The 21,936-nt window shown below is 54.1% G+C and overlaps 2 protein-coding genes across 6 annotated transcripts; both read right to left on the bottom strand.

Moving 5' to 3' along the window:
* Positions 1 to 1,073: 1,073 nt before the first annotated feature.
* On the bottom strand, positions 1,074 to 11,510 carry Khk (ketohexokinase). 5 transcript variants are annotated; one of them, XM_026778125.1, is made up of 10 exons: positions 11,376 to 11,510; positions 11,041 to 11,270; positions 8,050 to 8,166; positions 6,075 to 6,209; positions 5,749 to 5,883; positions 4,067 to 4,139; positions 2,906 to 3,052; positions 1,691 to 1,779; positions 1,455 to 1,612; positions 1,074 to 1,370 (listed from the first exon to the last, which is right to left on the bottom strand). In XM_026778125.1, the coding sequence occupies exons 2-10, from the start codon at positions 11,130 to 11,132 to the stop codon at positions 1,285 to 1,287; spliced, it is 1,032 nt and encodes a 343-aa protein (XP_026633926.1). In that variant the 5' UTR covers positions 11,133 to 11,270; positions 11,376 to 11,510; the 3' UTR covers positions 1,074 to 1,284. The 5 variants fall into 5 exon arrangements, with proteins under 5 accessions (XP_026633926.1, XP_013210671.1, XP_005371404.1 ...); XM_013355217.1 differs by having other exon boundaries at positions 11,041 to 11,510; XM_005371347.1 differs by lacking the exon at positions 5,749 to 5,883 and having other exon boundaries at positions 11,041 to 11,510.
* Positions 11,511 to 11,698: 188 nt separating this feature from the next.
* Emilin1 (elastin microfibril interfacer 1) lies at positions 11,699 to 19,441 on the bottom strand. The gene is made up of 8 exons (XM_005371345.2): positions 18,826 to 19,441; positions 17,829 to 17,954; positions 17,239 to 17,459; positions 14,211 to 16,127; positions 13,520 to 13,636; positions 13,074 to 13,091; positions 12,811 to 12,948; positions 11,699 to 12,453 (listed from the first exon to the last, which is right to left on the bottom strand). The coding sequence occupies exons 1-8, from the start codon at positions 18,993 to 18,995 to the stop codon at positions 12,116 to 12,118; spliced, it is 3,045 nt and encodes a 1,014-aa protein (XP_005371402.1). The 5' UTR covers positions 18,996 to 19,441; the 3' UTR covers positions 11,699 to 12,115.
* Positions 19,442 to 21,936: the final 2,495 nt, after the last annotated feature.

Below are 21,936 nucleotides of genomic sequence, written 5' to 3'. Positions count from 1 at the left end.
TTCTGTGTCCAAAACTACCTTCGTTCCACGGGCTTCCCAGGAGCCTAAGTGTCCTCAGAGCTTGCCTTGAGCCAGGTTAGTACTTCAACCACAAATGTAGCCTGACGCAGGATGCGGCTGTCCCTTGGGAAGGTTAGATCCAGGTGACATATTGAGATCAAATTCTATTATAAGATTCTGGACAGTTGGACAAAAATGTAGACTTCCTTGTCAGACAGATGCGAATTCAAATAATATTTGTGTACCACCTTAGCACCCATTGCTTAATCCATTGTCTTTAACTTCCCATCTGTCAAATGGAGCTGATTTTTGCCTGGATAAAAATCAGATAAAATGCCATATTACAATGTCAGCCTGGTGCCTGGCGTGTTCAAGGTTCTCAGAAGATGGAGGAGTAAGGAAGCCCATGTTTTTGTCCAACTGTCCGGAATCTCATCTTAGAATCCGATCTTGACATGTCACCTGGATCTTGCCTTCCCAAGGGACAGCAGTGTCCTGTGTCAGGCTACATTTATGGTTGAAGTACTAACCCTACTCAAGGTAAGCTCTGAGGGACATTGAGGCTCCTGGGAAGGCCGTGGAATGAAGGTAGTTTTGGACACAGAAGCCCCATGGACCCAGAAAGCAGCTCTCTCACCACTGTGGCCATTACATAGCTTTAAGGCCTGGAGAAATTTTTTTCCTTTTGTTTTGTTCTAGAGAGGGATGGGCTGTCCTCCATGGACTGGATGGTTCAAGGCCCTTACCTTTCCTGAAACTCCTCTGGGGACAGCTGAGGAGCTGGTGAGGCCGGAGCATGCCTGCTACTTAGCCAGTGTAGCCTCTCCTCTGCGTCTGGGTGGGTGGGGCTAAATTGAAGAATGAATTTAAAAAAAAAAAAAAAGATGGAGGAGTGTGGTGTAAAAGGCTCTGGAATCTCAACCAGAGCAGTCTGAACATCAAGAAGGACAAATGAGCCGGACCTGTGATTCCAGCACAGGGACGCTGAAACGTCAAGTTCATGACCAACCCTGGGCTGCATGAGCAGACAGAAAACAAAAATAGACCAATAACAAAAATCAGACAGACAAAGCTGGCTTGGGGAAGGTTTATTTGCTCCGAGCATCTACAGAATGGAGTTGGAGGTATCCAGAAACATGAACACAGACAGAGTTCTCTCCGCAGACGCCACCTGCCCAGGAAACAGGGCAGCTGGATGCCAGGCTGGCTGAAGTGGAAAAGGCAATGACAGGCAATGGTGCCAGCCTCTGAGGTGTTGAGCTGGTGCCTCTTACTGCCCACCTCTCACACAATGCCCTCAAAGCCCTGCAGGCCGCACTTCCTGCCAGCCACTTGGCAGCCGAATCTCAGGGCCTCCTGCATGCTGTTTCCTGAGAAGAGACAAGTGGCAGGTTCAGCCTGGCGTTCAGAGAGGGACGCCCAGCCCTGCCCTGATCCCCTGCTGAGGGACTCACCCTTCGAAAGGCTGAAGATAACAGAGGCGTTGAAGGTGTCTCCAGCCCCCAGGGTGTCTACTACTCGGGGCGGTGGGAAGGCATCCGAATGCAGCAGTTGACCATCAGGGCCCAGGGCATCAGCGCCCTCCTCAGCCCAGGCGCAGACCAGTGTAGCCCTGTAAGACCCACTCAGTGGGTGTTGATCCCCTTCATCCCCCAGCCCCCTCAGACTCCTCCCTGGCCTCCCCACTCACCCTTTCTTCACACGACCATACAAGCCTCTGAGGGCCTCTGCAGCTGACTGGAACCCCAGGTGCTTGGCCACATCTTTGCTGACAAACACCTGTGGGCAGTCACTCTAATGAGTCACTCGCTACAGCCGGCCAGTGTTACCTCCAGGTTATAACCTCTTCTGGCACAGCTCTTCCGGCTTAGTAACGTAAATGCCTCGCATGGCATCCCACAGGGACACAGCCCACAGGGACGCATTTTATGCTTGCTTAAACTGTGCTAAAATACAGTCTGTGAATTGTGACACTGTGGGCCTGGTATTTTTATTATGGGCTGAGGTAATTCAAAACCCAGAAAGAGCCTGGAGCGCCATCTTGGGGTGAAATCAAACCAGGCTGGCTCTCAAGAGTGGATTCTGTTTTGTCTGCTCCCCGCACAGCCTAACCCTTCAGGGAGAGTTTCTTCATCAGTAAAATAAGGCAACCGGGGCTATAGAGCCCTCTCCATAGTGGCTTCATGTTAGAGTCCCTAGAGACAGTTCTGGGGGAGGGAGGATCAGCCTGACACCAAGGCCAATGAACAGCGTCCAGACAGTGTCCAACTAGCTTTAGCTGTGATCCCGGGATTATCGCCTCAGTTCCCTTCCACACAGTCCTGTCTAAATCTTCTTTGTACCAGGCTCCTCCTCACCCTCCTCTCATTGCTATGGCTCTCACAACCTGCTGCCTATGGGGAGGAGGGGCACAAAACAACTGGGAACCTCAGAGCACAGAGGTTCCCTTCTTCATTTAGCAGAGGGAAAGACTGGGGGTGGGGGATGGGGCACAAGGAGATGCCCATGGCTGTCTGCGTTCTGTCCATCCTCACTCCTATGTATTTACCTAAGTAGGAACGCTCTACTTTTTTTTTTTTTTTTTTTTTGGTTTTTCGAGATAGGGTTTCTCTGTGGTTTTGGAGCCTGTCCTGGAACTCGCTCTGTAGACCAGGCTGGTCTCGAACTCACAGAGATCCGCCTGCCTCAGCCTCCCGAGTGCTGGGATTAAAGGCGTGCGCCACCATCGCCCGGCCGGAACGCTCTACTTTTGAGCTACTTCCAGCTACCATAACTGAGGAGCTGTGACCTGCTGGGAGCTGCCAAGCTGATACTCAGAGCCTGGTAGGCAGGACCAGGGTCCTCTCTAGTTCTCTTAAGAATCCAGTCAGCTAGAGGTGACCAAGAGAAGCTGCAGAGCACTTACCACCTCACCATAGCAAAACAGCTGGAAGAGCTCTTCCCGGGGTTTCTCGATCTCCACTGACACCCGAACTCTCTGGGACAGAGGCTGCTTGGCATTGTACTGTTCTATCCGCTGCAGCATCTTCACCTGTTCTGATGCATTCCGGCCCTGGGGCAGGACAAGGCAGATCAGAGCCTGGCTGCTAAGAGTTTCTTCTTCCCTCCCTGATATCAGGAACTCTGGGTGAGGAGGGAGAGGGGTAGGAGGAACATGGGCTGAAATTCCACTGGAGAAGCATAATTCTAGGACTGTCATGGGCCTGGCAGACCTGATCAGCCTAATTTTCCATTTTGAAATTGAGACTGAAGAATAAAAGAGGCTGGACTTTGCACGCCTGTGACCACAGCACTTGGGAGATTGAGGCAGGAAGGACTGTGAATTCCGGATCAAGCTGACCTACATACTAAGACCCTGGAAAGGCCGTGGTGGAGAAAGAAACAAGAAAGCAAAGGGCGACTGGGTGTGGTGGCGCACACCTCTAATCCAGCATACAGAAACTGAGGAGGTCAGATCGCTGTGAGTTCAAAGTCTGCCGGGCCTACAGTCAGACCGTGTCTCAAAAAACAAAACAAAAACCAAAACAAACAAACAACAAAAATCCCAAAGGGACAAACAGAGGGAGAGTGAGAGGAGAGGGAGAGAGAGAGAGAACAAAGAGAGAAGAGAGAAAAGAGGTGAGAAAGTGAAGAGGAGATGGAGATAGGAAGAGATAGGAGGTGGAGAGACACGAGAAGAAACTACATTAAATCAAATGACAAGCCTGGACTTCTCAAGGCTTCCTCCCATCTGGATCCTAAAACTTCTCCCTTGAAAAGAAGGTTCTAGTTCCCTTCAGGCCCTCTCCTTCCTGTCTCCTCAGAAGTGAAAGAAGTCAACTCCTAAACAGCCAGCAGAGGCCAATACCAGGAGGGAGCCAGCCTTGACCTTTGCCTGGTGCCTATATGATGTATCCCCCGGTCTTTCTGCACCTCAGTTTCCTCAGAGGAAAACATAAGAAAGGGTGGAGAGGAATGGGGGAGGGCTATTCATTATCCTGATAGCACTCCATGGTTCAAAGAAATCATGGAAGAGGCTGACCATGGCAGGCTAAGCCCCTAGGAACACAGGTGGGGCAGGGCTTGCCTCAATGTGGATCCACTTGAACCGGGTCAGATCAACCTTCTCAAAGTCCTTGGCAGACACATCTGGCAGGTTCCTACATCACCAGACAGGAAGGAAAGAGAAGCGTGGTGAGGTCAACCATGGCTAGGTTCTCTGACTGGACCCTGTGCCTGGTAGCGATACCTGCAGCATGGAAGGAAGCTGGGAAACACAGGGCTGAGCCCTGTCTCACTTTGCTGTGGGTTTTTTGTTTGTTTGTTTGTTTGTTTGTTTGTTTTGGAATTTAGGTGTTTAACGTTATCTAAGGATAAACACAATTGCAACCTGTGACAGTACCCCTCAGCGTTCCTCGGAAATCACAGCTCCTAGAGTGCAAGAAACTACGTTTCCCAGAAGGCCCTTCGCTGGAGCACACAGCTCCCAGCGTGCAATGGCCCCGCGAATTACAAAGCCCAAGGACGCCCAGCCCGAACTTTCCTTAGTGACAGTCTCCAGCTGGGAACTTGCCAGTGAGGGAACACGTTGTCCCGAGCTGCGCTTTACACTTCATCCCTAAGGTCAAAGTTGGCACTCTGAGGAAGAGTTCATGTTTGGCTGGTTTAGGTGTGGAAACCCAGGAAAGCGTTGGCCTCGACACGCCTTGATCGCACAGCCTGTGACCTCTGTAGTGCCGCGCGGCACCTTCCATCCACTTCGCTAGTGGCGTGGACCTTTCTGAGGCTGCTTTCTCATCGGTACACAGGACTTAAAGTCCTTAGCCTCCGGGGCCTGCTGCAGTTGGAGCGATGTACGGGAATATACCTGGACCCAGGCCAGAAGGCAATAAACACTTCTCCCGGGCTCCTCCTGTCTCTGCTTGATAGTACCACGTGCATCCTTGATCAGAGTCGCTGCTGACCAACACTTGCTTATCAAGCAGATGACAAAGATCAACTAATCTGAAAGTCACCTTTAATATGTGAATGCCCACTCACTTTTGAGATGTACATAGCTTACCTAGGCCCAGTGGGCATGCTCGGTAGTAAGGAAGGCATGAACCCTGGGGCCCTTAGCCTTGTCCCCCTGCCAGCCTTCGTCCAGTATCTGCCATGTACTAGGGTTCTTGCTAAACTTAAAAACTTAATTTCTGGGTTTGTCCAGGAGGCACCTGGGAGTGGGACTCGGAAGGAATGCTCGTCTGTGTATTATTAGACAGTCCTGACCCGCTGATCTGGCGTTCCCTTTCCCCTTCCTTCAGCCGTGCATACCAGTGGTGTGTGCGGTTTGGTTTCATCCTACCAGGACCTTTGGAGGGGCCCAAACATCAGCTCCTTGATGCCATGCTGCAGGCTCAAGAAATCCCAGTGGGTCCCTTAGCCCGTCAAGGCTTTATTTATATGGGTTGTCTCCATCTCCCACACCCAGACCCAAGCTGCTGATTGACTAATTTTGAAGCAATCATATCATCAATTACAGTTTTACAGGTCTGCCTGCTTGCCCACTCTTGTGCTGGGCAAGAACAAATTACCAAGCAGGGCAGAGCTGACCCCTTCCCACCTCTCTTTTCCCCTAATTGAAAACAATTTAAAAAATTTCCCAACAGTTTGTCATGGGGACAATTTCTGGTGTAGAGAAGCCATGGGCGGAAAGCCATTGGTTTGCCCAGTGGTCAGAGTGGGCACTGATTGGTGGGTTGTGGTAGGGCAAGGCCAAGGGTCCCTTACGTGTCGTAGAGTATTATGGTACGGGAACCATTGGAGTTGTTGACGATGCAGCAAGAGCAAGGGGTATCTCCCTGGCTCTGCCAGGCCACTTGAGACACATCCACGCCCCTCTGCTTGAAGTCAGCCACCAGGAAGCTTTGGGGGAGGGACCCGAGCCAGGGAGAGGGCAAGGAGACACAGGTTAGAGCTACACATAGCCTAGACCTCCCCCAGGAGTGGGAAGGGTGCACTGGCGCACACGGGCCTGTGAAAGAAGAAAGGTCCTGTCCTACGAGCGGAGCCACGACAGCGACAGCAGCTGGCAAAGCGCAGACAGCTGTACAAACCTGTAGGCGTGCAGGATGGTGCGGCTACCGCTGGCCTCGTTGATGATGACCGTCGAGGTGGGGATGGAGCCCTCCGTCTGAAGGACCGCGTATTGTAGGTCCACAGAATGTCGGCGGAGGTCATCCAGGACAAAACTGTCGGGGTGGAGTAATCACCCCCCCCCCGAAGGGCAGTTTGGCAAGAGTTTAGGGAGCTAGAAGGGAGGGCCACCAGGGACCCTGAAAGGCAAGAGGATGAGCAGAGGAAGTAGGAGGGGACTGGCAATCTCAGTCTTGCCACAGGTCATGATGGCAGGGGGCAGAAGAGGCAGGGTGCAGAGCCTGGGTAGCAGAGAAGTAGGAACACCAACATTCCAGGTCAATCTCAGTCCAGTTCAAGCTTCGCCCCCACCCTTAAAGCTAGAAGGGCTAGAGGTAGAGTTGGGGCCCAGAGCCTGTATTGAACTCATTATGTGTGAGTCGTGTGGCCTGGTTCCTGTGAGACCCAGGCAGAATTAATAATTAAACGTCAAGGCAATACTTTGCACCCCTCCCAGCTGCCCTCTGCGTGTTCATCCTCTTGGCATGATGCTTTCTGGGGTCCCTTCCAATCTTGCCATGGTACCTCATCTTACATTTCCTCCCAGCTGACCATCCTGGAAGTGGTGCTGCCTAAAGGGACCTGTTCAGTACTGGCTTCTCAGATGTGAACTAGCCCCTATGGGCAATGGACTGGTGCACTTGTGGGAGGCCTGTAAATATGCACCTGGTCCAGGACGAGTTCACACAATGCCCTCTACTTAGAATGAGCCTAGGGACATCACTTCAAGATTAGCCCATCTCAGAACAGCAGGGAGGCTGGTGCCACTCCTCCCAGGAAACCCCAGAGCAAGCAACTGTGCCCAGCGGCCCAGCTGCCCTATGAGCAGACTCCCTTTCAGCAGCACCTAACCTGGACCGAGCTGTAGGACCCACACAGTGCATCATCCCTTGACTTGACTACTCGAGGGTCCCTTTAGAGTTTCCCCCAAAGCATTAGAAATATGGTTTGGCTTGCTAACTGACTTTTTGCACCCACCATGCCTGGCCCACGGTAGGTGCTCATTAAATGTTTGCTGAATGTGTAGAGGGAACTCTGACTAGCTCACACACCAATATGATTGCTCCATGAAGGAGAGTCCACCATCTAAACAAGATCCAGTAGGAAGGAACTACTGTCCCATCTGCAGGACAGGGTCTCTCACTCTTTTCGCTTTGTTCCAGTTCACCAAGACTGGAACATCCCCCTCAAACTAGGGATCAAAGGGCTCTGCTTTACAGTCCAGAAACCTGGCAGTCCGCCCCAGTGCCCGCAGTGGGCAAAGTATGGGCCACTCCTCCCGATAAGTGTGTGCTGAGCTGACAGTGCCAGGAGTCAAAGGGCTCTCGGGTCCTTGCTGTAGTTGACATGGAGAAGGCGCGTGGGTCACTTGTGGACCGCGGCCTCCACCATAAATGGGTTTTGGGCCCAATGCTAACACGTGACCTCAGGATGTCCTGAGCAGTGTGCTCTTCGTACTTACTTACAGTGAGGACATGGGCAGTGGCCCTAATCCTCAGCTGTGGGCCCTCATCCTGTGACCATGGATGCTGGATGCCCCGAGGCAGGGAAGGGTACAGCATGTCCCTAATTGCCTCTTACATCAAACACAGCAAGGATAAGGGTCGTGAGAAGGGCAAAGGCAGATTCTACAGAAAGCAAGGAAGGAGGTGGGAGGTGGTGGGCAGTCTAAGCAGGCTCTGCAGCAGGCTGTGGAAACGGAACCCTTACAGGAATGGGGTTAGCACCCGACCAGCAGACGGATCACCCCAGAAGGATCAAGGAATCTGGGACTCCCCTGTGGGTCACCACCCACCATTCTTCTACCCTGCCCACCCAGGGTTCAGGCAACTCTCCTCTCACCCTACCCTGCAGGCAAGCATCCCCTCAACAGCTACTCCCTCCTCCCCAACTTACTCGGCAACATGGCCAGGGGCCAACGAGCCCATGAAGGCGCAGCGGGCTCCGAGCAAAGAAAGAACAGTGCAGGAGTTGGACGCGTTGCCTCCACGTTGCCATCTCTGGGATAGGCACCTGGAAAGCACAAGGCACATCCCCACAGCCTCAGCAGACCGGTCCTGGGGGAAGCAGGACCAACCCCGGTCCCCGGTGTAGGAGTCCACAGAGTGCAAGAGCCGTGATGAATCTGTTTCAGATCAGTTTCTAAACAGAGCTGCTGAGACTCATTCATGGGACAGGGCTGGGCTGCGGGTCTGCCCCCACCCCATCTTGGGCTGTATTCAAGTGTGTAACTGTGTCCACCTGTGAACCAGGAAACCTGCTGGGGCCCTCTCAATTCTGGGACATCTCTTCCTCAGTGGCAATGAGATGTCACAGTGAAACCCTTCAAGGTCCTGCTGAAGCTTCAAGCTGTGCAGAAGTGCTCAGTGTGGGGATCTTTTCCCTCCTCAACATGCACTCTGGGAAACAGGAGTCACCTCTCAGGTCATCTCTGACTGTGAACCCCACCCAAGCTCTGAGAGTCCTTGGGTCAGGTGGGGTGGAGATGTCAGGAAGGATTGGGTCCTATTCAGTCTTGCTCTTCTGGGTGGCTCAACAGAACCCAGAAACAGACATGCTACACAGCCACAGGTCTGCAGAGGGGGGTACACCCTGAGGGCAGGAACCTGACAAACAGGGGGGGCTCTTCCAGAGGCACCTCTGACAGTATCTACCTTCCACATGGAACCTGTCCTATCAGCAGGGGATAAAGGGTCCCCCTTCTCTTAGCCTTCAGGCAAACAAGCTCAAGGGAATGTGGTGTTTGGTTCTAGCAGAGTGTGGTGCTACACGTCTTCTGATTCAAATACAATCCCTGGAGAACTGGGAGGCAGAAACACACGAGTTCTCCTGGAATAAGAAAAAGCCTAGGGCTGGGGAGATGGTTCAGTGGTTCAGAGCATTTGCAGAGGACCAGGATTCAGTTCCCGGCACCCACACAGTGACTCACAACCATCCATGCTTCCAGTTCAGGGCATCCAAAGCCCTCTTCTCCCCTCTGCAGGCATCGGGGACATAAGTGGTGCAAATACATACATGCAGACAAAATGCTCATACACATAAAGTCAATAAATCTGAAATACAGGGTCAGAGAGATGGCTCAGTAGTTAAGAGCACAGAGCACTGTCTGCTCTTCCAGAGGACTGGGTTCGATTCCTAGCACCTGCTTGTCAGCTCACAACCATCTGTAGCTCCAGCCCAGGGGATCTGACACCCTCACACAGACATACATGCAGGCAAAATACCAGTGCATATAAAATAAAAACAGATACGTCAATTAAAGAGAGAGAGGAGGGCTGGAGAGGGCTCCTCAGCAGTTAGGAGCACTTGTTGCTCTTGCAGAGGATCCAGGTTCAACTCCCTGCACCCACACTGTGCACACAACCGTCTGTAACTCTAGTTCCAGGGGATTCAGTGCCCTCTTTTGACCTCTTCAGGCACCGAGATTACATGTGGTGCACACACATGTAGGCAGAACACTCACATACATAAAAATAATAAACCTTTTTTTTTTTTTAAAGAGAGAGAAGAAAACCTTATCTCCCTACCGAGCACCAAGTTGTAGGGGTGGCTCTATTTCAGTAAGTAGGTTGGATCTCCCCCTTCACCACTATCCCTGCACCCCTGGCAAGGGCTCTAACCTCGGGCAAATAAAGCAACTCAAAGCAAAGGCTAAACTCCATGGTGACAGAGACAGAAAGGGTATGCACTGAACTGGAGACGTGCGCTGTAGTCACTGCCCTGACACTTGTTTGGTATGTGGCCTGATAAACACGGTTCGGCTCCTCCAAATCTTCAGCTTCCTCATCTAAGGAAAGGATCGGAATGGTGCTTTCACAGTTCCCAGGGAGCCCGAGACAGCACAGGGGACAATACTCTGAATCCAAAACGCCAAGAGCACCCAGCCTCCCCACCTCTGTAAGTTCATTTCTGCTTTCAGCACTCAGTGTCTTGCCAGAGGTCAGCCTTGAACTTTCTTTCGCCCAGTTCTTCGCTGAGGCAACTAATAGCCAAGAGACAATCTTAGAAAGCCAATGTTCCACCCCGTAGCCATGCCTTCACAGCCTGGCAGCACAATGGAGTGGCCCTTATCAGAAGTAAAGATAAAATCTGTCAAAGGACACTTCAGCTTCCACCAGACAACTGGTGGATGTTCAGAGTACATTCACTAAGATGTTCGCCCGTATTTGTAAAAAGACTTCTGGTAGACTTCTTTTGGCACTTAGTGCCAGGAAAAAACTTGAGCCAAGTTTCTTCCTATCTAACCCTGAGAGGCTCCAGGTTTGCTTATGCTGCCAGCCAGCCCTGAGCTAGGTAAGGCTCAAACTCCAGGCTCTTAAATGTTTGTGAGCAATTTAATTTAATCACTCATTGTTAGCTACCCCGTGTTTTATTTTAGCAGTAGGCGGTAAATTGGAAGTGCATAGGCTTGCGGTTGGCGGGGAGGGGGGACTGAAGAAAGTATGGCACCTTATCAGCTGTTGTGCCCTTGGGAGGGAAGAATCATTTCAGCCCAGTCTCTAGAGCGGGCATTCTGACAATCCACTAGGTCCTAGGGTTGAGATGGGAACCAGCTAACAGAGTCATGTCCCAGCCCAGTGCAGCGCTATAGTTAATTCCAGACGCTGAAGGAGGAGTTTAGGACAGCTTGAGCTACATAGCAAGACCCTGTCAAAAGAAAACAACAAAACCCCTGGGACTTATTTTTAATGTCTTCCAAGTCTCCTGTCTTCACTTCCGCTGAGAGCCCCTAGGCTCCCCTGGCAGAGAACACCCGCACTCCAGCTGGACTCATGCCTCACTGCATGGCGACGGGGATATCCCTGGCTTAGCAGCCAGTTAGCAATGACAGGCACAAAGACAGGGCTTTGAGGCCCTGGGGTCTCCGAGGGGCCTGGGCGCCCCTACCTGCGATCCGTGTCCTCCTCGGGGTACTTGTCCACCACATTGATGATGTCCAGCACCACCAGCCCCACGCACAGGATCTGCTTCTCTTCCATGAGGGTGCTCCCCAAGCTTCCTACCAGCAAGCGGAGGGAATTCCTACTGGGCTCTGCCTCTTATCAACTGGAGGTGTCCCAGCTTCTCAGGGGCTGTCCTGGCTCCTCCTCCGCCTGCGGAGCTCCTCCCGGAGTTACCTAATCCGGCCAATGGCAGAACCTCTTACTCCTCCGCCTCGGTTGTCAGACAGAGTCCGGCTAGTCCCACTAATGCAAAGAGAAAACGCACTACTAATGCATCACCTTTCCGGTCCCTCTGCACCTGCGGCTGACTCCAGACCCTGGACCACCCAGACGAGCTGCCTCAGGCAACTGAAACCTCTCCTTCGCAGTAGAAGCACCGAAGCACACGCTCCCCACGTCCCCGCCGCTGTGACCCACCCTTCCCAGCCGAAGCCCCGCCCCAGCCAGGTCAGCGAGCCTCACGTGACTGGGAACGTTGCCAGCCGGCGAGGTGGTGTTGGCCCTGCGCCCCCTGGCGGCCGCTGGAGGACCGGCTGCCGTGACCCGCCTTAGCGGAGAGCGAGACCACCAGCCAGGGTTCCCACCATAGAACTCCGTCTCCTCCCGTCCTGTCCCTTATCTACCCCCGAACAAGTACCGGAGCAGAATAGCTATGTTTTGTAGAAAAAAATTAAGTGTCTTTATTCCTGAATAGATTAGTACGGTGGTGCGGGCTCGGGAAAGCCCTGGACCCCGAGGATTGCGGAAACAAAAGGTGCGAGGGACGATTCCTCTTCCGCAGCTTGGGTCCTGGAGAGGGTACTGGTGGGGATGGCAGTGAGGCCAAAAGTCAAGAGGAGACACCTAGGTCCCAGAGACCACGAAGTCGCTGCGTGCTAAGCGGCCGCTCTGGACGCCTGAACCGCAGCGGGGCGTGGTCCCCGGAGTTGCCTCGCCCCAGCCTTGGTGGGGAGCCGCGACCCAGGTGGCTCTGCGGCCTCTGTGGATGTGGATAAGTTTGGTGGTCTGGCCGACCCTGTCTACACCTGTTCAAGCTCTGTGTCCTCGTAGAGCAGGGCTCCACTGAAGATGGTGAGCGGCTCCTCCGAGTGCGCCAGCTGCCCCATGACCAGGTCGATGCAGACAGTGTCTCCGACCTGCAGCGGCAGGATGAGGCTGAAGACGCCCAGAGCACCCGGGCTGGGCTGACTTTCGGCCACAGGCTTATTCTCCAGTCCCTCGGGCTCGTAGCCTCCCGAGTCTATGCGGGCCACACCCAGGTTGGAGCGCGACAGTACTGCCTCCACTTTCTCGTGCCGGTGCCCAGTTAGTACAGCGCTCAGCAAGTAGCGTCCAGACAGTGGTGCAGTGAAAACACCTGGGGACAAGAATGACAGTCAGGAGGGGAGACAGTGTCTGGGAAGGTTTCTCGGGGAGGGAGTGGGCACAGCACCCCTCTGTGGAGAGGCCCGCTGGTCCTTTCATAGCTATTCCACTGGACTGCATCTCCAGCACTTACTGCTGGACGCGCGCAGGAGCCTGTCCCTATAAAAACCTGTGGCCTGTCAGTCCCCTTCCCTCCCCACTCTCGGTGTCCAGCTGTGGTGAAAACGCATGGAGAGGAATAAAGGTCTTTCTAACTCACAACATGAAAAGATGTACTTGTCTACAGCGGCATGAGCCGGGCATTAGCACTGCCCAACCTCACCCATTTCCTCAGCTGCTCCCAGGTTACCTGTCTCTGGGTCATAGTAGCCTCCATCATTGAGCAGGACTCTGTCGAAGGGGACTGTGCCAGGTTCTGACCGAGGTAAACTCAGGGCAGCTGAAAATGCCACCCTCGGCACCGGGGCCGCTGGAGCTCCCTCCACTCCTGAATAGGGGTAGAAGGAGTTAGTTCATAACCTCAGCCCCCTTCCCCACTGTCCAGGTTGCCCGAGGACTAGCCTCCTCCAGTCCCAAGCTCATTTCCTCCTTCGGAGTCTAGTGAGAACTTACCCTGTTCACCTTGAGGACCTGTGAGAAGGAAAGGAGACAATGAGTCGGGTATCTCTCCCTATGCCACTCCACAAACGTTGCTGTCCTGCAGGACTCTGAGTGTAGGTGTGTTTCCCAGCAGGATTGAGGTGCCAAGCACAGTATAAGTAGGGTCGAATCTGTGCAGCTGCTGGGCCATAGCCTTAGCCCTGGGCTGTGCATACCCCAGATGGCCCTTGTAGGCTAAGCATTAAACTGCAATATGGCAGGGAGAACAAGATACCCGGCAGCCAAATGGCCATCTCAGCTGCTAGTCACTTTCTTCTCTACTCACTGTTAGACACTAGGAACCCCCATTTCCTCTTCCTTTTCCCCTTCTCAGCCAAGCTCTGTCCATGTGGAGCGTTATGCCTGGGCTGCCGGGAGAGAGGCAACCCTGGTTGAAGCAAGTGTCTCAGCCACTATACCTGGTGGTCCAATGGGCCCCTTTGGTCCATCCTTGCCAGGAAGTCCTGGGGGTCCTGCAGGGCCTGGAGGCCCCTGTAGCCCAGGAGGCCCAGGGGGCCCAGCCTCGCCCGAAGGCCCTGTGGTGACAAAAGCTAGTTGAAGGACAACTGTACAGGGAGTTTCCAATTGATAGGAGAGGTGGCGGTTCCCATTAGAGAGGCGGCTGAGACACAGGGGCCTGGAAGACTGTGGAGACAAGGGCCCCCTGGGCTGCAGGCAAGGTACCTGACTGACAGAGCCACATCCCAGCTCTAAGCAACCAGAGGAAGGCAGCTTCCCTGGCAGCTTCTCTGCAGGCACACTTCAGCCTCCCAGAGACACAGTAAAGGCTATAACTGGGGCAGGACAAAGAGGAGGCACGGGGGTGGGGGCGAAGATCAGGCCTCCTTGCTGTTTATTGTAGGGTGGAAGGGAACAAGAAAGGGCTTGAAAGGGGACCCTCAGCCGGGCGATGGTGGCGCACGCCTTTAATCCCAGCACTTGGGAGGCAGAGGCAGGCGGATCTCTGTGAGTTCGAGACCAGCCTGGTCTACAAGAGCTAGTTCCAGGACAGGCTCCAAAACCACAGAGAAACCCTGTCTCGAAAAAAAAAAAATAATAATAAAAATAAAAAAAAAAGAAAGGGGACCCTCTCACGCTTTCTGTCCTCACCAGTGAAGTCCTTCAGGCTAAACTGCTGCAGACGGTCTTCCAGGAGTAGCAGGGAACTGTTGAGGGCACCAAGTCGTCTGCCCAGGCCTTCCTGGCCCCCCAGCAGCTTCTCCAGCAGGGCTGCATGTGTGATGCTGGTGCTGTTGCTTTCCCGTAGGGCAGCCCAAAGCCCAGCCACATGTCTAGAAAGGCCTTCACGCAGGCCCTGTAGTCCCCCTGCCACGGTATCCAGTCGTTCACAGACTCCCTCAAGACGGCCTAATCGCCCTTCTAAGCTAGGGCACTGGCCCGCCTGTGCCTGGCCCTCTTCGAGGCTTCGGAAGCGCTCCTCACTCTCTGTAACGTGCTCTGTGGCCTCCTGCTGAAGCCTGTTGATCTCAGAGATGATGCGGTCCTTGGTGGCCCCCAAGTCTGCCAGATCGGCACCCTGGCCCTCCACAGTGGTCTGGAGCTCATGCAGTGTGTCATTGAGGGAGCTAAAAGTGAGGATGACCTCGGAGAGTTCTCCCTGCAGGGCCTGAAGGGCTGAGCCCGAGCTGCCCCCAAACACGCTGAAGCCATCCAGAGGCCCGCGGCTTGGTCCTCCAACACCTGGGCCAGCTCCAGGGGCCCGTGGAGGTAAGAGTGGACAGGAGCAACGTTCCACGCCATCCCGAAGGCGGCCCAGCTCCTCCTGGACACCGCCACAGGCCCCACAGCCCTCGTCCCCGCGGGCTTGCAGCAGGCCCTCCAGTTGGCTTAGCCGGGTTGCTGTAAGATTGAGGCGCAGCAGGAGCTCCGCTGCTGTCTCCTCCTGTGCGTCCATGCGCTCCTGTAGGCGACCCACAATCCCTTGCAGTCCCTCCAACACGGCCTGCTGGGCCTCCCCTGCTGCTCCAACTTTGTGCAAGTCTGAGCCCAGCAGCCGTAGCTGGCCCTCGCTGTCCAGTACCCTGCGCTCCAAGGCACTGAGGGTCTCACTGACCCGAGAATCCTGTTCTCCAGAGCAGAGCTGTCCGCAAGCCTGCACTGCCCCTGGCACCTGCTCTTCCAGCAGATCCAGGCGGCCACCCAGCTCCCTGCTCACATTGGTCATGAGCGCCTCCAGCTTTTCTAGCCGTCCTAAAGCATCAGGCAACCAGTGGCCCACCCTCCCTGGTCTCCCAGGCCAGTCCTTCTCTTGCTCCTCTGAGGGACTGAGGGTAGAGTTGAACCGGTCTTCCAGGCGGGAAAGGCGGGAGGCCAAGCTGGTGTAGCCTGGGGGGTAGCCCCCCTGCCCAGCTGCTCCTCCCAGCTCAGAACCTCGGCGCCCACTGAGCACTGTCACTGAGCCGGCCACCACATCCAGCCTCCGCTCCAGCTCTGACAGTTGCTGGCCCAGGTCTGGGGTACAGCATTCCTGAGGGGGTCTCCTGGCCATGGCAGGTCCCAGGTGCTGCTGCTGACGCTCCTCCATGGAGGACAGTAGCTTCTCCAGTGTGCGCAGTCGCTCCCTATCCTCTTGCTGCTGCTGGCGGAAGCCATCCAGCCCTGCCAGGCACACGGAGCAAGACTCCTGCAGCTGCCGGTCCAGCTGCCTCAACACCTCCTCACTAAGGCCAGAAGGGACTGGGACAGGGGCTGGGGACCTGCCGCCTTCACCGGTGCCTCCGTTATGATGGTTGTTAAGGTGGCCCAGCTCCTGGTCATGGGTGGAGACGCGGTTGTCAAGGAGCTGCAGCTGATGCTGGATCTCATTGAGGGTTTCATGTACACCCGGACGGGCAGCCGCATCTGCCGGCTGCTGCCTCCCATTAAAGGCCGTCTCCACAGCTCTCTGTACATCTTCTACCAGGCGCCCGTTTATTCCCTGCAGGACACCTCGAAGGCCTTGCAACTCTTTGGTCAGGCTCTGTACCTGCTGCTCCAGCTGCTGCACTTTCTCTGATTCCCCAGGACCTGAAGACAGAGGACAGCAGATGACTGAGGGCCCAGGCCCTGCTCCCCCAACTTCAGCAAGAGTCAGGGGCTCTCCTTTGCACGATTTGGGCAAGAGAAAAAAAAGAAAGGAAACACTGTTCACCGAATGCCCTGAGCCCAGCTTTGAATCACAGCTCTTAAAACTTCTACTAGGCAGATACTCTTGCCATTTGATGACATGGGAAGCCAAGAACCAGAGGAATTAGGCTGGTAGTCCCAGCAAGAGTCAGAGGCATTCCTTTGGATGATTTGGGCAAGAAAAAAAAAGTTTGACAAGGGGGCCGTGTCAAATTTCAAATCCAGACCATCTGGCCACCAAACCTACCCACATCGTTTCCACTTGTCCTTAAGACCTCTTGACTTCTTGGAAACTGTTTCCTTATCTGGGAAATGAGAATGACACCATGTGTCCTCCCTCTTAGGGCTGTCAAACAGTACAAAACGGGAAGGTGAAGTACTTCACATGCCACTGTAGCAATGACAGGGCATTTCCCTATAGCACCACAGGGACAAACAAGAAGCCTTTGCAGCAAGCCTGCCAGGGTGCTGACTGGCTAGCCAGTCAGCCAGAAGTTCCTGTTTCCATAATTATAGTTCAGTTATCTCTTTGGCAGGAAAAGAGCACGCATCCGGTGTGCCTGTCCTAGCACATACACATAGGAAAGAAAAATGCAACAGGGACTATTGCATTCTGGGACCTGTAGTCTCCAGGGGCCAGAAAGGGACCTGGGACCTGTAGTCAGGTGCAATGCATGCTAGGATTTGTAGTCTTAACTGTCTTCAATGGGGACAGACAGAGCTTCTCAAAGGAATTTCCCCCTCTTCTCCCATAGCCTTTCCTGACTAGGAAGGACCTTGGCCGCATGAGGGCGTATGTGAGCAAATCCTCTTTATGCCTTCTTATTCAGCTCTAGGTTTGCAGGTCTTTCAATCAATCTACCCCCACTCCTGGCCCCCACCACACAACACACTCAACCCTCGCAGGCATAAACACACGCAGAATCTCAGGGACGTCATTACCTCCTTTCTGTCCACCTCCCTCCAACTTGAAGCACAGCAGGGCCCCACATTTTACCACGTGGGGACTCACCTTCTCCCCCTAGCCCACTGAGGTGGCTGCCCGCACTGGAGCCAGATAGGTTGGGGCGCCCAGGCCTGGGCCGGGGGTGTGGCGTGGCGGGTGCAGGGCCCAGAGCAGAAGAAGGACCCTCTCCGCAGTCATCGCCCCCATACCCCTGACAGCACCTCCACTCCATGTCTGTCACTGTCTTGTAGGCCACCCGGTAGCGAGGGCGAAGGAAGCTCCGGTACCTGGCCAGAGGAGAGGGAGACTTTGTATTCTCTCGGTTCTGCCAGGTTGTCTCCCTCACTGGCCAGTTCGTGTGTGAGCTTGCTCACTTGACAGATATCAGATTTTTAGCCAAGGGCTAAATCCCAGCTCTTCCTCCCCTTCCCCTGTGCTAGAACCCTGAGCTCCTGGCTATGAGGCTGGCCTGACCAACAGGCCTAAAGATTGGAGACAAGGGAAGTATGATTGCAGCAGCTCCCCAACTAAGCCAGGACCCTAATCTTTTCTCAAAAAGTCTTGTCCTGCCCCCTACTCCCTGCTTTGCACAGTAGCCACCAGCTGTCTGCCCTTGCCCAGCTCTCACTAAGTACCCAATGTGTTGGGGGACTCACATGATGCTTCGGGGACACTGGGGCTGGCCCCAGCCACAGGGCTGATAGTCTGGCTTGACGATGGTCTCCACTCCATCCTCAAGGACGCAGCTCACTGTCCGAGTCACCACGTAGGCACACCAGTTCCTGTAGGTACAACCCTACCTGGGCCAAAGAACCAAAGACACAAGCCCCAGCGGGCCCAGAGGCTGAAGGAGGGTCAAAAGATGAAGGGGTCTTGAGGACCAGTGAAAGGTAGGGGGTTTGCAAGGGCGGCCCCATTCCACGTCTTAGTCATCATAGTAGATAAAGACTTTTCAAGACAGGGAGGACGGAAGAACAAATAGACACAAAGGGAGGTCAGGTCTCATGACTGTGGGGTCCTGGGCACCCTGAAGTTCACGCTCCCTTGTGCCCTTCCTTGGGCCTGTCTCAAGTCCCAGCTGTGTAAGCCAACCACCAGGGATACTAGAGATAATCCCCTGCGCATGGTGCTTCCACCCAGCCCTTGCAGAGGAGAGCAGGGGCAGGCAGATGTCCGGCCTATGGTTAAGTAGAGAATAAGCCACTGATGGTTTCTGTCCCCCTGGGGCTTGTGGTGCTGCACTCTTGGCCCCGTTCACACTGACTTCTAATCTGTGGGCTGCTGTGGAGCCAGACGGAGGAGCAGAGCAGAGGGAGTCATACATTAGTGGAGGAAGCCCTAGAGAGGGACAAAAGATCTGCCTGATCCCGAGCTGGCTGGTACACAGTTGGCAGGAAGGTCTGATTCATGCCCCTCAGTGTAGTCTCCCTGGGCACCCAACTGCAGGCCTTCGTAGGGAGATGGGGTGTGAGCTGATCCCCCTTACGCCACCAAAGTCCTGGGAATCCCACAGGAAGGTGCACATGGGAGGGTCATTGATGGATGGGTGTCCTCTCTCCTCTTCATCGCATTAGGGAGGTAGCCTGTTGCCCACCTTCTGAGAACCTTCCCCAAACACAGCCTCCAGCCCTGGCCGGGGATACAGACTCTTACCTGTGGCGGCTGGTAGGCCGCGGTGAGTTCTGGGCCTGGGGTCCCCCAGGACTGAGGGCAGAACTGCCCCCTGTGTAGAGGCTATAACCTCGAGGAGGGTAGCTGGCAGCCTCCGTGGCTACGGTCAGCAGGTAGCAGAGATAGCAGCTCCAGAGGGTGCTGGGGGCCATGGTGAGGTGTTCCTTGCCGCCTTTAGAGACACATCCCGGCTTGACCACTGGTGCCTAGACCCGTGCCTCCAGGGGATGCCGCTGCTCCTCTTCAGGGGACAGCTGGCTAAACCAGCTCCGATCCCACTTCCTGCCTGCAGCCCCCAGCTACAAGCCTCCTCCTTGGCTGCTAGGCCTGACCCCTCTCTCTCTCTCCCTCCTCTTTCCTCCTCGGGCTCCTGTCTGTCCCTCCCTCAGTTCCTTCCGCTCTCCTCTTCTGCACTTCTGAGGGGAGTCTGTTCTCTGGGCCCCTGGCCTCCTGTGCCTGGTCCCTGCCCCTCTCAGAGACTGTTTCCTGAGCCTCCACCCCCTGGCTCCAGCTGGCCCTCTTCTGGTCTCCCTGTTCTGTTCCCTGATGACTGGATCCTAAGGATGACAGAGCTTTGCCCCTGTGGCTGTTGAGAGGCACAAGAGTGACCACGGGGCGGGCCAGCCTCCTCCCTCCCTTCTTTCCCCTCCCTTCCCCCTGTCTGGCTGGCGGTCCAGCCTCCCCCTTCCTCCCCCACCTCTCCAACCATCGGGCGCCACATCTGCTTCTTGTTAACTCCGGGAAAGAGGGGGGCAAAAAAAAAAAAAGGAAAAACAGAAATGTGGAGTTGCCGCCGGGCTTGAGGCCAGCCTCTCAGACAGGCCACATGGAGCTGGGACCAAATCTGGACAGGAGACACAGAGCTGGTGGCTAGGACCACTGCCAGAGTCCCAGCTCCCCTGGGTCAGTCAGAACAGAACCGGTGGGAGAAGATGAAGAGAGAGGGAACCCTGAGGACAGCAAGAAGGCAGGACTGTGCAGGGGATAGCACACATGGGAGCTCGGCAGCCCCTCATCATCACTGGGTCATTCTGCCTCCTTTTAGAGGCTCACAGTGGGAAAGTAAGTCATCTGTCCAAGGTGACACAGCAAGTCAGTAACATGGCTGAGATTAGATTCCAAGTGATTCTAACGACTTGGGAGAAAAAAGGAGGGGGGCAGGGGCCACTCCATGGAGACAGACGGGAAACCTGTGAGAGAGAGAAGACGAAGGAATCAGAAGACAAAGGGCAGTCTTTCTCTAATGGAGGGGACAAGAGGAGAGGCCATCTCCTTCCTGCCTGTCATTGGGGAAGGTCAGGCTATAGCCAGGACGGGTGATTATGGTGATAGTAGAGGTGAGACCTGGTTGCTCTCTGGTTTGGGGACCAGTCACCTCTCTGCCGTCTACAGAGAATCCTCAGCATAACCTGAGAGCTCTTGGTGAGGGGCCTGCTGCCTCTTGCCTTTGCATTGTCTGTAGTATGCTCTTGGCCTCCGTCTCCCGGGGGACACTAGAAGGACAAAGCTGAAGTACAGACAGACAGTGGCTGTGGGACGCTGCTGCCGCTAGGCACTGGATAGGTGCCCACGTCGCAAAGGCAAGTCTAAAGCTCTGTCACTGTCAGTTAAGGAACAACGTGGGCTGTTGGGAGAATGGAACAGGCCCCCAAACAGACAATCACAGAAGCAGGACAGACCAATTGCCAAGAGGCCAGGACAAAGGGATGATGTGTGTGCTGGCGAAGAGCAGGGGAGAGACAGCTGGCTGTTGGGAGTAGGAGGAAGAGTTGCCGGGAAAGGCAGACTTGGACAGTGTGGGGCAGAATAGGAGGAGGAGGAAAGGATGGGGACAAGGGAAGGGAAGAGAGTTCAGGCTCAGGGAAGAGTTAAAATGAAGTTTCTGCCTCAAACGCAGGGATAGTATAACTTCTTCCATCTTGGGTTTGTGAGGATTAATACAATTTAAAAATTCCAGAATAGTGCCAATAATAATAAAATAATAAAATAATAATAATAATCAAGGCTTACTTGCTCTATTTTAGCGCTTTTTCTTTTAGACTAGAACTTGTGGGAATCCTCCTGCCTCAGCCTCCTGAGTGCTGATACTACTATACTCAGCCTCTGCCAGCTGTTAATTGCTAGGAAGGAGCAGGGCAGGAGTCAAAAGAGGTAGATTATGGGCCAATGAGAGCAAGGCTTCCCATGACTGGCCGGATTGTTAGATTGCAAGGTTTGGAGTGAGTAAGTGCAGTGAACCCAGATAGAGTGAGGTTACAAGGACTTCAGCCTCAATTTCTGGAGCTTGTAATTCTGAATACATCCCATAGCACCCCTGGAGGTCTGTCTGCTCTCCAGGACCTCCTCCAAACTCTTCACTGGAAAGTGATGCTGAGGGTTGTGCTGGTGATCGTGACTGTGGAAGAAAGAAAGGTTATGCCTGCTCGGTGACTGAAGATAAAGGAAACACCACAGAATGTTCCAGAGCTTGAGCTAAAAGGAGGAGGTTGGAAAGAGTAGGCTTAGCCTCCACATACTGAAAAAAATATAGAGTAATACATTCTAGTAGAAATAAATAACTGTCTAGAAAATAGTTAAATGAGAACCATTTACAGAATGCTAATTGGAAGCCATGAGAATGAATGTCACCAACTTCTGTCCATGACTGAGTGACCTGCCTCTGCTTTTGAGAGCCACAGACCTAGAATATGACCTTGGTGGCTAGAAGAAATACTGATGCCAGTCAAGGTGTTGGGAAAAAAAATCAAAAACCAGTGGAAGCAGCAATGTATTTGCTCTTCAGGGACCTGGGAACTGGCACACGGGAAGACTTAAAGATGTTCCTGGGGGCCTGCCAGTGGGAGGTGGGAGCCTTGACTCTTGGTCTTTGCATCAGCTGCAGGCCCTGGCAGAAACCAACCCACTTCCCCTTCAGATTGCCCTGACTGCCACTATGAGTTTTCTAATTTTCTTCTTCTCCTTTCCTTCAGGCAATCTTAAAAAAAAAAAAATCACTCTACAAAAAAAAAAAAAAATGGCTGGGCAGTGGTGGCACACACCTTTAATCCTAGCACTTAGGAGGCAGAGTCAGGCAGATCTCTGTGAGGTCAGGCT

Source organism: Microtus ochrogaster, unplaced genomic scaffold (assembly GCF_000317375.1).
Source record: "Microtus ochrogaster isolate Prairie Vole_2 unplaced genomic scaffold, MicOch1.0 UNK106, whole genome shotgun sequence".
NCBI lineage: Eukaryota > Metazoa > Chordata > Mammalia > Rodentia > Cricetidae > Microtus > Microtus ochrogaster.
This window is presented reverse-complemented; position numbering and strand designations above follow the sequence as displayed.

Bases quoted from the DNA above. Each gene is read 5' to 3' on its own strand.
- Khk (XM_013355217.1), bottom strand. From the start codon at position 11,132: ATGGAAGAGAAGCAGATCCTGTGCGTGGGGCTGGTGGTGCTGGACATC. The intron at 6,210-8,049 runs GTAAGTTGGGGA...CCACCCCGACAG, and splicing joins GCCCCTGGCCATGTTGCCGA to TTTTGTCCTGGATGACCTCC. The intron at 1,780-2,905 runs GTAAGTGCTCTG...GACTGCCCACAG, and splicing joins TGTTTTGCTATGGTGAGGTG to GTGTTTGTCAGCAAAGATGT.
- Emilin1 (XM_005371345.2), bottom strand. From the start codon at position 18,995: ATGGCCCCCAGCACCCTCTGGAGCTGCTATCTCTGCTACCTGCTGACC. The intron at 17,955-18,825 runs GTAAGAGTCTGT...TTGTACCTACAG, and splicing joins CGGCCTACCAGCCGCCACAG to GAACTGGTGTGCCTACGTGG. The intron at 17,460-17,828 runs GTGAGTCCCCCA...TCCTCTGGCCAG, and splicing joins CAGTGTCCCCGAAGCATCAT to GTACCGGAGCTTCCTTCGCC.